This window comes from Passer domesticus, chromosome 7 (assembly GCF_036417665.1).
Source record: "Passer domesticus isolate bPasDom1 chromosome 7, bPasDom1.hap1, whole genome shotgun sequence".
Classification (NCBI taxonomy): Eukaryota; Metazoa; Chordata; class Aves; order Passeriformes; family Passeridae; genus Passer; species Passer domesticus.
The window spans coordinates 44602060-44617780 of NC_087480.1; the positions used below are offsets into that span (position 1 = coordinate 44602060).

A 15721-nucleotide genomic window follows, 5' to 3' on the forward strand; every position below is an offset into this window, starting at 1 on the left:
AGCATTTGTTTGTAACTTTTGAAGATGGAGCCCATAAACTTGCATTTTAAAGAGAAGTGTTGGGGGAGAATTCACTTTGCTCTCACTTCTGTCACATCTGAAGTAATTAGAAGTGATAAATATTGAAAATCTTTTAATATTGAATCTATAACATTTGGGGACAAACTTCACTTTCCTTATAATTCCACTTCATTTTTGACCATGCTTGGACCATTTTTCCTACCCTATACAATTAGCAGGCTATCTTTTTTTTTAGTGTAAAGCTTTCAGAAGAGGCCAGTGAATCTAAGCCACTAATGCATCCACAGTGTATAAGAGTTGGTTGAATTTAGCACATTTTAATTGCATTAGAAGTCTTGTTTACAATCTTTGAGAAACAGAACGTAACAGTAGTAGTATTGGTGAACAGCAATAACAAAAGTTGCATGTGTTTTGCAGAGTCCATTAGAGACCTGAGGGCTGTGTGTATCAGAGTAGGTGGCCATTTCTTGTGCTGTTGCTGATGCTTTCTCTTGAGTTTTTCTTTTTCATTTGTTTTCCTCTGCATCTATTTGTCAGTGAATGGCCAAACAATGTGAGAAGGATCTTGCATATATTTGTAGCAATAAGTCTGAAAAGCTCTGTTGCCACCAGGGCTCTAGAAAAGCTGTGGAGAGGTACAGGGCGTTGCTAGGCAACACCGCATGGCCGCAGATAGTATTTTTCTTTTAATTTATTTATTCTTCAGTTTGACTGTGTCCTGCTTGGAGCCATTTGGGTAATAGTTAAGCAAGCACATAGAAATCAGAGAGCTGCAGGAGTGGAATAAAGGAATGCAATATAAAAATGTAAGAAAGGAAAAGCCATGACAAATAATTAAATGACCAAGAGACATGAAATAATTAGTAAGGACTGGAGAGAAAAAGTAAACAAGCATGAGGAAATAAGAGCAGGAGAAGAAAAAAAAAAACCCAAGTTATAAAAAAAAAAAAAAAAATAGAAAAGATAGGGCACTATTGAAGAAAAATTAAAAATTGAAAACTCAAACGGTTTATACACAAGGGGAACAGGGAGCCTGCTGCATAGCAATAAGAATTAAAAATCAGAGATAAAAATTACTTCAAGAAAAAAAGGGAGAAATTTGGTAATGATGTTAAAAGAATGATGATTTTTGTTTCTTTTTGATTTGCATCATTCTGTTCATTCCTATTACTCTGTTTGCACATATGCAATAGAAGCAGTGACACTCAGGAGCTGGGGACTGATTAATAAGTCCAATATGTTTCCCAGAGAGTAAAAATAATTTAAAATAAGAGATTCAGTGTTATTTAGAAATTATTCAATCTGTCTGTTTGGAAATAGCATTTTCAAAACTAGGTTATTGCATTTTATTGAAAAAATGTGGGTGATTATACCAAGGGTGTTAGGTCAAGCACTGGTTGCACAGAGGGAGTGGGTTGTTCATATTCTCCAAGTTAAACATGATAAGCAGGGGCAGGTCTGTCCTGTGCAGTGTTCAGGGAACTAAAGGGCCTTCATCTGCAATAGCTGGAGCCATTTATAGGCTTGAATAGCATAGCAGTGTGAGGAAAATTCTGTGCCAGGGCCAGCCTGGCTGAGAGACCCATTTAATTAGCTCAGGAGCTGTCCCAAATGTCTTGAGCACTGTCTGTGGGACCTGAATTAGACTCCTCCAAATAGTCCTAAGCCAAATTCAAATCTAGGAGTCTTGCATTCCATTCTCTTCTGGTGTATCTTGGCTCTGTATGTCCCTGATTGCTTGGGAATTGCTGGGAAGCTGCTTGGCTGGTGCTTTGGGGCATGTTCGTATTGTTCACCTCAGCTTGAACGTAGCAATTTTCAAGAGACTAACAAGAAGGAGAATACTGCTGCCTGAGCTGTCTGAAGGCAAGCCAGAAGGTTTTGGGAGAAGCAAACTATTCAGACTGAGACATGAAAGCTTCCAAAGAAGTAAAAACCTTACAAAGAAGACAGTAAATGAGATACAGAACCAGAAGAGTGCATGGTGCCATAGTCAGGTACTGAGCAGTTAGTGCTCTTCTCTCTAACACAGTAAATGGAACTGAGACCTGAGGCAATATATTTATCCTGGGTGCTATTCTCAAGCTACATGTGAATAAACAAGCAGCATTACAGCAGCATTCTCTTAATGCTCTTTTGAATGCCTTGCTGAAAGATGTAGCTACACATAAGCCCTGTTCATTTCTGTGTATAGGAAAGTTATTTTTAATGTAACTTTTACAGAAAATGAATCAATACTACTTATTTTCTTAAATTTCTTTTGGAAGATTCTAAAGCTTGTTAAACATGCATGGTATCTTCAAAGAAAATTGCACTTATTTGAGCAGTTTTCCCTAATTTTTTATTATGCCTGTGTGTCTGTAAATAGATGGCACAACAGATGGTGATAACTTCATAGGATCTGCAACCATTGTAATAGCTCATACCTCTGATTTTCTGATTTTTTTTTTTGAGAGGGAAAAAGCATTTAAAGTGTTTGTAGTGTCCTACTTGATTGTTTCTTTCCCAAACCATCCCCACCAAGACTTAACTTTCCGCCTTCTTAGCAGTGAGTGTAAGCTTTTGTTTTGACTAACTTGGCTTGATGCGTGATATTTAAAAATAAGTAGTTGTGTTGACTATTAAACAGCTTTGTGAGTCTTTCTACGTTCTTATTCATGCTTTCCTTTTTTATTTTGCACTTCCATTTGTTTTTCCCGACTCTGTGTGTATTACAGAGTCTGAGGTTGCTGTCTGACTGTATCTTTTGCAGTAAGGTTTGAGATACCAGTCATTGCTAAGCACAGTAAGGGATGCATGTAATTACAGTTTTGCACAATCTTTTTTCTATATGGTATTTTGAAAACAGAAGATTTTAGAAAATACTAAATAAGAATAGCTGATTTAGCTATTTTAGATCAATTAATATAAAATGTGCTTAAATACTTGACTTTTCTGGACATCTCAGCCCATGTCTTTTGAATCTCAAAGAAAATGGAAACAGAAGAGAAATTACAGCCTGTTTGGTTTTTTTTCCTGAAGATTTGTGATTTGTCAACCCACTTATGTATCTTCTCCTGGCATGTCTCCTGTCACCTACAGTTACTTCTGAGTTAACATAGTTAAAAACATAAGAGCTGAAGTAACATTTTGTTTGGTGTTTGCATATGGTGTCCATACTTTGCAAATTAACTTCAGATTCATTATTATTAATCTTATTACTATTATTATTATTATTTTTATTAGTCAAGTGTTCATAAGCTATGATGGTGTTGGAAAATCTGAAACACAATGCCAGCATGTAACAGAACTGCACCAAGATCTTGATACAAGGGTTGCATTTTACTGTCTGCAGCCTTTTTTCTAGTCCTTATTTCTTTGACTTGGATAGACACTTCTCAAGCGAATTGAATATTTCAAATTATTCCTCTGAGGAAATTTAGTCTCAGTTTGATATTTTGCTTTCTCTCATTGCTACTTAAGTAGCAACGTGATACTGATGCTAAATTTAGATTACACAGTAACCCAGAATATAAGTGTATATACTCTTCTCTGGATAATTCACCTGGCCAGATACCTGATGATATCTTAGTAATATTTTTTGTGGAATTGCTTCAGTCACAACACTGAAGTATTTCACATGTTGCTGTTTTCTTCTCCTAAGCCAAGCAGGCAGAGGATGGGATTTTTCCCACTCCTTCTACTAGACAGATAATGAAATAATTATTAAACAATAATAATACTAAAAAAAATATTAAGTTCATTTGTGAGCTATGGACACCATATGCAACTACCCAACAAAATGTTACCGCAGCTCTTATGTTTTTAATTGCATGTTAACTCATATGTTAACTCAGAAGTAACTGTAGGTGATAGGAGACATACCATGAGAAGATATATAAGTGAGTTGACAAATCACATATCTGCGGGGAAAAAAAAAAAAACAGGCTTTAATTTCTCCTCTATAAACTCATATTAAATACTATTTAATACAAGTCTTTTAGCTGTTGAACACACAATTTAGTAAGCAGTACTTGAAAGTGGTGGTGCACGTGCTTCTATAACTGGCAGTAGAAAGAGACAATCTAAGACGTGATCTGTAAGATTAGGAGACACGGACCTTGGTATGACCTCACTGTTGTGGTTTAACCCCAGGTGGCAACTGAGCACCACAGCCACAGTTCACCCCCCAGTGAGATGGGGAGACAGTCAGAAGGGTACAAGTGAGAAAACTTCTGGCTGAGCCATAGTTTAGTAGGTAAAGCAAAAGCTGCACGTGCAAGCAAAGCAAGGAATTCATTCAGTACTTCCTGTGGCAGGCAGGTGTTCAGCCACTGCCAGGAAAGCCAGGCTCCATTGGACATAATGGGGGCTTGGGAAGACAAACACCATCACAGAATCACTGACGTTGGAAAAGACCTCCAAGCTGATCAACCCCAACATTCAGCATACTGCCATGCCCACTAAACCATATTGCAGAGACTAACTACTCTGGACCTCCCTCCTTCCCCCAGCTTTGTGTGCTGAGCATGACTCCATATGGTCTGGGATATGCCTGTGGTCAGTTGGGGTCACCTGTGTGGCTGTGTTCCTACCCAAATCTTTGTGCACACCCAGCTTCCTCGCTTGGGGTCTTGATGCTGAGTAAGTGCTGCTCAGCAATAGCTAAAACATCCGTGTGTTATCAACACTGTTTTCAGCACAAACCCAAAACACAGCCCCAGAGCAGCTGCTATGAAGAAAATTAACTCTACCCCTCCCAAACCCAGTTATTTTTGGCAAGAATCTTATGTGAAACCATGAGAAATAGCTGAAGCAGATTAGCTTCTGCAGAACTGGTTGGGAAAAATTTTATTTATTTTTTTTTAAATACTGAGGCAACAGCACAACGAAAGAAAATGTTTTGTTGTGGCTTGTCTAAAAAATACTGCTGTTTGACAATAAAATGTGCCATGTAGGAGATGAGAGGTGGCCTCCTGGGCTGAGAAAGCAAGCTTGTTATATATAATTTGCTTTTATTTCACTGCATAAGGCAGGGCCCTACTGTTTCAGGATGGTGTTTAGGCATTTAATAATAAATGCAATTGTTTTATAACTTTCATATTTGATAATTCTTTAGCTATGCATGAAAAATAAGAGGTATCCTCTAAGTTAGTACTCTCAAATATGTGGGGTTAATTCCTTAAATTCTTGATCATTTAGGTTCTAAAAGAGAAAGGACTTTTGGGTGTGTTTTTCCTTATAGTCTTTGTTGAAGGTCAAGAACATAATCTGTTCTGTAGGAGTACAGTTCTACCTACATTTTAAAGATTCTTCCTTTTTCCCAGGTTATGAGCTCTGTAAATGTTAATTCTCAATATGAGTCTGGTCTTTACCTGCATAGTCTCATTTTATTTAATCTCAATGAGTCAAGGGAATATTTACCTAAGCAGAGTAAAGAATCCCAGGGGAAGAGTAAGCAGGGTTGAGGTATGTGAAAGTAATAGAAGAGGAAGGGAGTATAGCATCTGGGATTTTTTTTCTTAATCATTAGTTATATTTTCACTATCAAGTAGAAATAGTATATTTAGAAATTCTGTGAAGAGCCTGTGTCTCTTTATTGAAACTTAATGCTCTTAGGGAATTAGATTGCAAATTCATGTTGAGAATACCAGGCTCTCCAAGAGGAAAAAAGCAAGACTACAACCACATTAAAAAAGAAACAGTATTAAGATGAAGCTTTTGATATTCATGATGTGTATTGTTCCCTGCTACAGAACCCTGTCCCATAAAGGGAAGCAGTCTTGCAACTGTCCCTTCAATTGCAGTAGTTTGTTCCAAGTCTTCTCATTCATCTGCTGATTAAGGTTAACATTTGTTTTGCAAAGAGAAAGAGAAATGTGGGAGGCAAAGATTTTCCTATTTTTTTTTTCTCCCTGAACGTTTTTTTCGGTCTTTTAAAGCTGAGTCACAAGAGAGAGGAGCATTATAAATTGTCCTGTCTAGTTAGTGGCATCACCTGTGTTCTCTGCTCCATTATTGTTTCCAGCTGTGCCTCTGGTTTCTTGCATATCTTTTGTAGATCTTTATTCTTTTGAGTTCCTTGGTCTATTATTTTTTGTGTTGCATACTTGGTCCTTTCAGAATATTTTTTTCTCACCTTGCGTGTATCACTACTATCGGATGTGTTATCCATTGCCAAAACACGTGGTGTCTGCATCTGCTCTGACAACAGCAGGTTGAATTCAAGCAAGATACCATACCCTTATGTGAGCATGAAGGCTGTGATAAATTTGCCACTTGAAATTTGTGCGTGAAACAGCATGAAAAGGAAGTTAGCAGAATGCCATCTCTGCACTGAACATCTTTCACAGCCCCCGTAAAATTGCAAACTAGAGTGTTAACTATGTTTAACAAGTAATTAACTTCTATATGATTACCTGTCTTTAAGGATTAAATGTGCCATATTTTAAACTGGGAATAGTTAAAAAGATCCAAAATTGTCTGCTTTCATTTAAGAATTTACAGTTGCCTTAACTGTAGTATTTCTGTAATAATTATTACCAAAACTCCACACTTGCAGTTTCAGAAAACAGCACATGCATCAGTATTTCCTGGTATCAGTCCTGTATTAGCAAAATATTCCTGTTTGTGGAGAAAATGTGATACTTGTTTTTGAGTTTGCATGTGTGCTATTTTTAGTGCCTTAAATTAATATGCTGCTAAAAAAAAATCCTGAGAAAATTAACATGGTTATGCTGATAAGGCATTGATTAAAGCATCCCACAATCCTATGTAATAATTTTTCTATTGATTCTTATTTGATTACTAACACTTAGGCTAGTTTTCTGTTGGAATTCTGCTTTTTTGGATGTACTAATATCTATACTTTTCTAATAGCTTGTCTGAACAATGTGGCGGTATCACATAATGGAAAAAATGTTATAACAAATGTTCATGTATTATGAATGGCATGCAGTCAAATGTTATGTAAATACCTGAGGGCTCAATATACTTTCTGCAGATATTAGGAATATGTATGTATTTTAATTTTTTTTTTAAGGATCTATTTTTCCTTTGTGAAGAACTGGTCAGTTAGCAGTTTAAAGCTGTTCTTTCCCCCTTTTTGGAAAAAGAACCCCTTGAGAATGAGTCACAGCAAATAGGAAGGAGGAATTTAATAAACAGACATTGCAAAGATGATAATATGTTACAGATAGGATCAAACCGTCCTTTTATGTGTTTAGTTTTTAAGATTGCTCTTAAGGTAAGGCCTTCTGGCAAATGGCATCAGTTTTGTTTAGTTGCTCAGAATGAAGACAGTTTCAGGAGGCTTTCTGTATGGAATACAGCTATTGGCTCTTGAATAACATTAGAATAAATGCAATATATGTAAGTCATTTCACCCTATAGCAGATGGGAACTTAAGTCATTTAGAGAAGATCAATGGAATCATTTAGCTTTTTGTGTTGTTTCAGTGTAGAAAGACAGTCTGTTCCAAATCAAGAGAGGAGTGTGCTAAGAATATTTAGGTTTCATTGAAATAAAGCACAGTTCATATCAAAAGAAGATGTGCTATTTCAAATTCATAACAATTGACTATTAGTCTGTTTTTAATATTTTTCTTTAGCATGTAATCCTGTTTAATTAGATTCTACTCTCTCTGTTGTTTCAAGATTCCATAAACTGGCGTCTTATATACCAGCTGCTAAAGCAGGAGTTACTGTCTAAATGATATTCACAATGAGTATTTGGAAGGTTTACAATTATACCCTTGCTAATAAATTGTGCTATTTCCCCCAACAGTTTTAAGTGCTAATCTTCAGAAGGCATTTTAAAATTAGTTAAAATTCTGTCAAGAGATTTACAAAAATTGTTAGCATGAAGATAATTATGTCACAGTCCTTGGACTCCATCTCTGATTGTGTGCATAAATCAGAAAATGTCAGCTGTGTTTTCCCTTAATAATTATCCTTGCAGCAATGTATTACAGTTTGGATTACTATTATAGTGTTGCTTTAGGTTTATAAACCATAAGTTCGTTTTTTCTGAAGTTTTCTGCTGATGAAATAATTCACATTTCTGGAATAAGTGATTATTTGTGTTAACACTTCATATCTATCAATAAGAAGATCAATGTGAAAATCAGCATTCTACACTTTTTTACACAGTCCCCTGAAAATAGTCAGCTTTTTTTTTTTACTCTTTTTTAAAGGAGGTCACTTCTATAGTATGGCCAACATTTTCAAAAGCGCTAACTGATGTGGTCACCCTTGTAGCATGTGTGGAATTCGAAGTTTGAAGGACTTTTGGACCAATATTTGAGAATCTTCCTGCTGAATCTATCCCGGATGTAGGTATTTACAGTAGATTTTTTAGGTCCTCAACAGTTTTGGTAATCTCTTGTTGGAAGCTACCTCCTTAAACATAGTGAGTTAAAATATCAGGGTGAGTTAGTAAATCCTTCAGAGTCTGGACCAGGTTGTCTCATTTTAAGGACTCAAGTTTAGGTACAAATAAACTTAATAAATTAATAAATTAAATTTGTCTGCATAAACAGTAGGAAATTGACACAACATACTCTAGGAATCTTTCTCATGGATTATAAAGAAGAAAATGGGAAAAATGAATTTGTTTTAGCAATGGTAGTAATACTAAATTTGAGCTGAAGAGGCGAGAGCAGTTCTGGCTTTCAGTTGCTGAACATTCCTTATGTTTAATACTCAGGAAGTTTGACATTAAAAGTGTGAGATGTACTCAAGCTTTCTAAGAAAATGTTCTAAAACTGTGCAGGAACAAAGAATTCTGAGAATTCAACAATTGTAGTACTAACCTTAAAAACCTCTTTCATAGAAGAGAGATGGTATTTCAAGGAGGGCTTTTTATTTGGCAGTGTATCAACAAGGATAAGAGATCTACTCAACTTCAGTGGTGCAGGCTGCCTTAGAATAGGTCTTACACTGTTGTCAGTACAAAAGATTTTTATTTCTTAACTATCTCAAAATGTATTTAGAGTAATTATCTGTAATTTTGAATGTCTTCTGTGAAGAATTTCAAGATAGATTTAAAGTAGCAGGATATGGCCTAGTGTGATTCCACTCTTGTTTTGATGCTTGGAAGATTTATGGTTGATTTCAATTGGAGTGGGGTCATATTTAGCCCTAATGTATCACCGAATGGGCAAATTTGAGTTATGGTCTTCCAGGACTGACTCTTACTCCTGTTGTGGCAGAGCTAAGGCAGCAGTGGTTTTGTCATTTAGGGACATCCTCAGTGCTGACACCAGGCAGCAGACTGCTGTGCTAGTCTCTTGGTTTCTGAGCTACTTCTGCCAGGTTCTTCATTTGAAGGGGCCAAATGAAGAGTTCCTTTTCCAGTAAGTCAACAAAGAGGGCTTTTTCATCCAAGACAAAAACATAGGCAAGAAAGCTAAGCTGATGAATGTTGAGAGATGGGTTTTAAAGAGTGTGACTTCACTTTTGCCAGAATAACCTAGGTTTTTATTTAAAACCTTGAGGGTTTCTTTATTTCTAGTCTTGCTTGAGCTAGATGGTTTCTTCAACCAGAGTACTTTGGACTTGTCACTTAAAATATCTGAAAATACAGAATTGTGAGCACATAGTCTTTGCTCCCAAAGCTTGCAGTTTATTGTATTAACAGAAATAAATTGTAGCAGGGAAAAGTCATATTTTTGTGGTTATGAGAGAAAAAGCTTTCCAACTTGTTCATTAATCTTCCTTCTTCCTCATCTTCATACACTCATTATTCATCTTTCTCATTTCTGGTTATACATTTTACCAGTCTGCTGTGTGTCATGCCACAGATAGTTGTGAATATCCAGTCCGCATCTCCATTTTTAACTAGCTGTCATGAAGCTTAAGCTCTCATATGATAAATAAGCCATTTATTTATATATAAAATGGAAATACTTACTTCCTGCTCTTGCTTTTTAGTACACTAAAAGAATTCCAAGTATTTATCCTAGAATCCTATAAGAAGGAGTATTCAGACTTACGTGGCTTTTTTCTGTGTAATGGTATTTTGACTTATGATGACCATGTCCCTAATTGCAACACTGTACTTATTCTTCCTCACAAACTTCTCAAGGGTGATATTTAATTTAGTGTTGTGCAGAACTATAGATCTGCCAACAGTGATAACATATAGACTGCTATATAATTATTGAATCAGAGAGTTAAAACTTCTAGACTGTATCTATACCCACAAAAAATCACTTGGCAGTGAGCCACCAAAGGCAGTTTTTTCGTTGCTTGCGTTTTGATTTTTTTACTTTAGCTGCTGCTGAAAATGAAACATGTGGGGCTTGAATTCCTCATTAGACTTAAATGTATTGTGATGTATTATGGGCCAAAATACACTGTCCTATGCAATATGCTTATACATATGAATTATTTGGTAGCATGGATAATAGAAGTAGCTCACTTTTTGCTACTGATTTAATACTTCAGAGTGTAAAACTCACCCTGGTCATGGTCTACTGAAGTTTCCTCATTTTCCAGACATATTCTTCAGAGTATTCTCATGCTTACAATTTCATTTCAAGCCTTTGTCAGAAACTGATATCCTTTCAGATGATCTACAGTATTGCATATGAGCTGACACTCAGGCACATGAAGTGCCATCTTTGCACCTGTAGCTACACTTATATTTGGTATTTCAGACACCCTTTTCTCCTTCCTCTGAGACCATCAAGCATGTTTGCATGAGTGGAAAAGCAGTGGGTATGATCAGCAGTTGCTTACTCCCCTGTTCAGTACAAATGCAGTAATTGATGACATGGTCCTATGAGATTATTCTCCTTCATGAGTTTGATTTTGGCTCAGTTTTTAGCTCATTTTCTTCTAATGACTCTACGGTTTGCACTCCAACTACTGTACCTTGCATGAGAGCTATTTGGCTGAAAGTAGCTGGGAAAAATACTGTCCAGAAACAGTTCTCAGAAATGGTAGAAGTGAGTTCATCTTCTTGCCAAGTGAATTGGTACAGCATCTATTCTTTGAGTTGGTAAATTTTTTTTGGGTTTTTTTTTTTTTTTTTTTTTTTTTTTTTTTGTTTTGTTCTGGCTTATCTGGTGATTTTTATATTGAGTGTGTAGTTGAGATGGAGTATTTTGTGTGTAAGGCTAAATGATCACAGCATTTTCTTTAGATATAGGCCACCTTTGTTGTCCTTCAGCCAATTAACACAGTATGGTTAATATAGACAAATAGCAACTGAATTTATTTCAGCATTTTCTATATGGACAGGACCAGTTATTTTAGCTTGTACAATCTTGAGACAAATTAGTTGTGTTTGATAAAAATCTGTGTGCTTTGGATTTTTACAAGCTCTGTAGCACAAAGTCAAGAATGAATTGTGTGATGCTCAGATTTTTTGAATCTGTTTTGAGGTGCTAGTGACACAAGATTGTTAAAACTTTGGTTCTTGGATCAATATTCCAAATTATGGTTCCTCTGGCTTCTATTTTCGTGGAGGATGGAAGGTTTAATTTTGCTTGCACAGGTACTTGCATCTTAGTATTGATAAATTGGCAATCCTTCATTAATTAGTATTGTTGATTTGGATTTCTTTTATGTATTTTAAATGACTGGCCTGCCTGTATGTGCTTGGAGCTGAAGGTCAGTGTATGCTGATCTGATTAATGGAATACTTCATTGTACAGCTTCCATATTTCTTTTGCAATCCCGTTGACTCTTCAGGTATGATTTTGCTGTGCAAAGAACAACTGATTGTAATATAAACAAACAGATCACTAACTGTGGGACGAGGCTTACTGTGACATACATCGTTTTTAAAAAGGAGAAAAAGGTGTCAAAAGATCCAAATATATTTAGCAATGTTAATTCTTCTGCTCAGAAATGTATTGTTCAAGCATTAAAACTTTTTATGAAAAGGTCTATAATCTTATCTAAAAATAGTTTAAATGTTAATTGGACACTAAAATATGTTGTTAGGTCATTTATAAGAATCTAATAGTTTCCTTTTCAGTAATGCTTTTGTAGCCTCAAATTGAATGTAATTATAAAAATAAAGAATCAATGCAAATAAGAAAAAAAAATAGGTAACTCTTATTGTATTTACTATAACTAGTTTTAAGATGTGATCTTAAAAATTAATTCACTTATTAAATACTGTGAAAGCAATATGACCAAATAATAGCACCCATAATTTCTTTAAAATTATGGCTACATATAGAGCCTGGCAATCCTGCCTTTGAGGTTGTTAGCAATAGGAGCTGTTCTGCTTGGAACTTGTTTCTTTAAACCCATATGGCAAAATTATGCCTCCCAGAGGTAAATTTTGGTATTGGAGAAAGTTGTTGTGTGGAACAGGGGTAACCTAAAAGCCTCCTGTATTGATGAAGCCTCAAGAGAATATACAAATCCTGTGGAAGATGCAGATGATTAGAGAATTCTTGTTCGCTGGTATTTCAGACTCACTTTGTACAGACACAAATTGCTGCACTTCCCGGCATCTTCTGAATCAATTTTACTGTCTTTGTGGCAGCAGAAGAAAAGCATCAGTGCTCTGAAGTAATGGAACCAGTCACACATTTAGTAATCATTTACAGAATATCAAAGTTTTACTTCATTTATTGTGACGAAATTGTTGGTTTCATATTACTTTTAGAAATATTGGTGAGCTCTAATCTGGAAGAAACATTGTGGATGAGGTGTCTGTAAACAATTAAGCTTTTCAATTTCTGTTATGTTTTAAAAATTAAATAAGAATTAAACATGACTGGTTTGTTCCAACAACACTGCCTGTTTTATTGGGACAAAATTTATAAATTTAATTTTAATAATAATAAAAATGTTCATTTAGGTTTCTGTTCTCCTGTTTGTGTGCTATAGTCGCATTGTAGCCTCACACAGAGAAAAATGAAAAAAAAATTAAAGAAGAAAAAGTAAAAATTCTATAAATTTCATTATGGAAAATTTATAAGATTATTTCCATGACAACCATATAATAAGATTCATGTTTACTTTAATTCTGAGTTCTCAATGTCTTTTTAATGACTTCCATGTAATTAAAACAGAATGCATAATTTGAGGTAACATAATATAAATCAGTTTTGTTTGCGTGATGCTGAATACTGTTAATACCTGTACAATGAACTGTTTAAGAGCCTTATGTGGATATGTCCATTTGTTTCAGAACTGTGAGAAACTGGAAAATAATTTTGATGACATCAAGCACACGACTCTTAGTGGGCGAGGAGCACTTCGAGAAGCAATGAGGTAAGTCTGGGTCACCATAGCAACAGTCACAGATGTGGTAAAGAAAGAGTCATTCTTCATTATTGGGGGAACAAATGAGTTCATTGCCACCATTCAGCTCTATTCTCTAAGGTATTAATTTGTCAGTGGAGAGGCTTCCCTTGAGGCTGTACTTTGGTTTTGAAGCTGCATAAATGTTAAGCCTGACTGCACAGTAAAAAATGTAAATGTTTAATTTGTTATTTAAAATGCTTAAGGGGTGCCTTGCTTTATATTTATACTAAACTGTGAGTGAATGAAAATATTGTTCATCTAAATTCTGTAAGTGTTAAAGCAATTGTACAATGGTGTCTGAACAAACCTGTATTTGCTTTAAATTGAATTTGATTTTTATGTATGTAGTTCCTGTGTATTCTGATTTTATCACCAAAATGACGTGATTTTGGTTTTGATAATGGAATGTAAGAATCTGTCTGGTTCTTTAGATGTTGTAGAGATGTATATTTTGTTTAATATCATCATATTGTTGCACTTAATACTTATTAGAGGAGGTTAAAATAAGTCAGAAGATTAATTTTCTGCCCTCCTTACTTGCACTGTGAGTATGTGGGTACAGGACTCCAAAGTCTGCCAGATATAGTGCCTGGAAAAGGGAGTGATTACTATGCAGAAAGGTGGTAGAATTGAAGACAGGTTTTCTAAAGTAACTCACCAAATAATCAGGAAGATGTCACTTACACTATTATCTGTGAATCAGAAAATTATATAAGCTTCACTTTTAAAGGTTTTCAAATTGGATAGTAAAATGTAATGATGCAAACACAGTGCTTCATCTCATTTGCTTGATGTCAGAGTAACTTCTTACACTTGAACCAGTGCAGTAAAAAGTAAAAAACAACAATACCCTTAAGAATCTACTTGAAAAAATAAATACACCTATTTGCTTTGACTATGTCCGTTATCCATTTAAATTTATGGATGTGTGTGAATGACTTGATTTGCATGAATTACGTTCACGATGTCATCTCATGTATGCTGACTGTTTGAAAAGGTATTCTTACCTACAAGTATTCTGAACATTTCAGCTACCAGTGCTGCAAATAACTGTAAAAATAATGGCATTCACCTTTCTAATGGTGATTTTTGCTTTATGCTTGTGTTACTTCATACGTTTAGGGTTTTCTCCCAGTGTGGTCAGTCATCTGTGTATGTAAGTCTCGCATCTAGTGGCAGTAAATGGAAAGTGATTTAAAGTAAAGGTTTGGGGAATTTTTGCAAATGAAGCTACCTTTAGTATTTCCAACAAATTGGATTTCAAGTTGCTGCTGTCCTGTAACAGTGTTCAGGTTTGTGACGTTTTTCAATACATGACTCAGCAGGGATAATATTTTAAAAACTTGGGAGCTGACAGCTCTTCAGTGATCAACATTGATTAGCAAGGGGAGCTTTGGCATTTCAAAGGTCATGTTTCTGTTACAAAGCCTGTTTAGAAGATTCTTGTGATTCTTTGCTGTGCAAAAGCACTTTACTATCTCATAAATTTGTATCCTGGCTATTTCTGCTGGTGTACAAGCCATTCTAAAAAATAGTTATTGATTGTGAAGATGGACAGGTATTGTGAAGTGCTGGAATTCTCTTAATTGCAGTCAGTATTGTATGGTGGTTGTTTCCTTAGTTGCTTTTTTATTTTGAAATAAAGAAAATATCTGACTTACTAAATTTATACTGTTGTGTGTTTTTGTAGCATACTTGAGTGCCACATGAAAGATGCAAAATGTTAATTTAGAGAGGTATCTGCATGTAGGTGTACATATTTTTCTAAATGTGTGTAAAAGACACTTGTTATAGGTTGTATGGTTCTTTCAAGTGCTGTGTAGCCACCTCATATACTGAGTGGCTGCATTTTTCTGTTTGGATCCCGAGATTATCTGTACATGTGTAATTTAGAGGGTACATTTTTAAAGATTCAAGTTCGCTTCTCCTTTCCGTGGTAAGAGCGGACATTGGACCAGGCATGGGAGGACATAGATTCGCTGACCTCAGTATGATGAGGTACCTGCTTCCTTTGGGTAAGGGAAGCTTGTGGAGAGGGTTGCACATTACACAAAAGCACTAAAATCATGTGGGCACGAAAGCAACAGCAAAAAAAAAAAATCCTAGCTGGATAGCTAAGTGGATATATGTGGATCTCAGATGAGCCTTAAGTTGAGTGGGCAGTCTGCCCAAATCCTCTCTGATTTCCCAGAGTGGTACTGCTGGTCTGCCAGATGAGAAAGACAATGAACACTTTTTCCCAGTGCTCCTGTTTGGAACGAGACCTTCCATTTTAACTTCATCTTTGAGAAAAATGGCCAATTTAATATGGGTTTCAGTACACTTCTAGTCTACGAGTATCACTGTGATCTGCATAAACAAATACTAATATCCAAGAAGGGTCTTGTTCTGTTTCCAGCTCTTCAGTATTCAAATTGAGGACTACGTGAAAATTATCTTTCTTGTTT

General features: G+C 35.6%; 1 protein-coding gene across 5 annotated transcripts in view; it reads left to right on the forward strand.

Annotated features, from left to right (window-relative positions):
* The window catches only part of DPYD (dihydropyrimidine dehydrogenase), a 344443-nt gene that overhangs the window by 44276 nt on the left and 284446 nt on the right, over positions 1–15721 (forward strand). For all 5 annotated transcript variants that reach the window (XM_064428159.1, XM_064428158.1, XM_064428160.1 and 2 more), the window contains one exon: positions 13159–13241. In XM_064428159.1, coding sequence (XP_064284229.1) covers positions 13237–13241 — 5 coding nt within the window. In that variant the 5' untranslated portion in view covers positions 13159–13236. The remainder of the gene's footprint in view (positions 1–13158; positions 13242–15721) is intronic.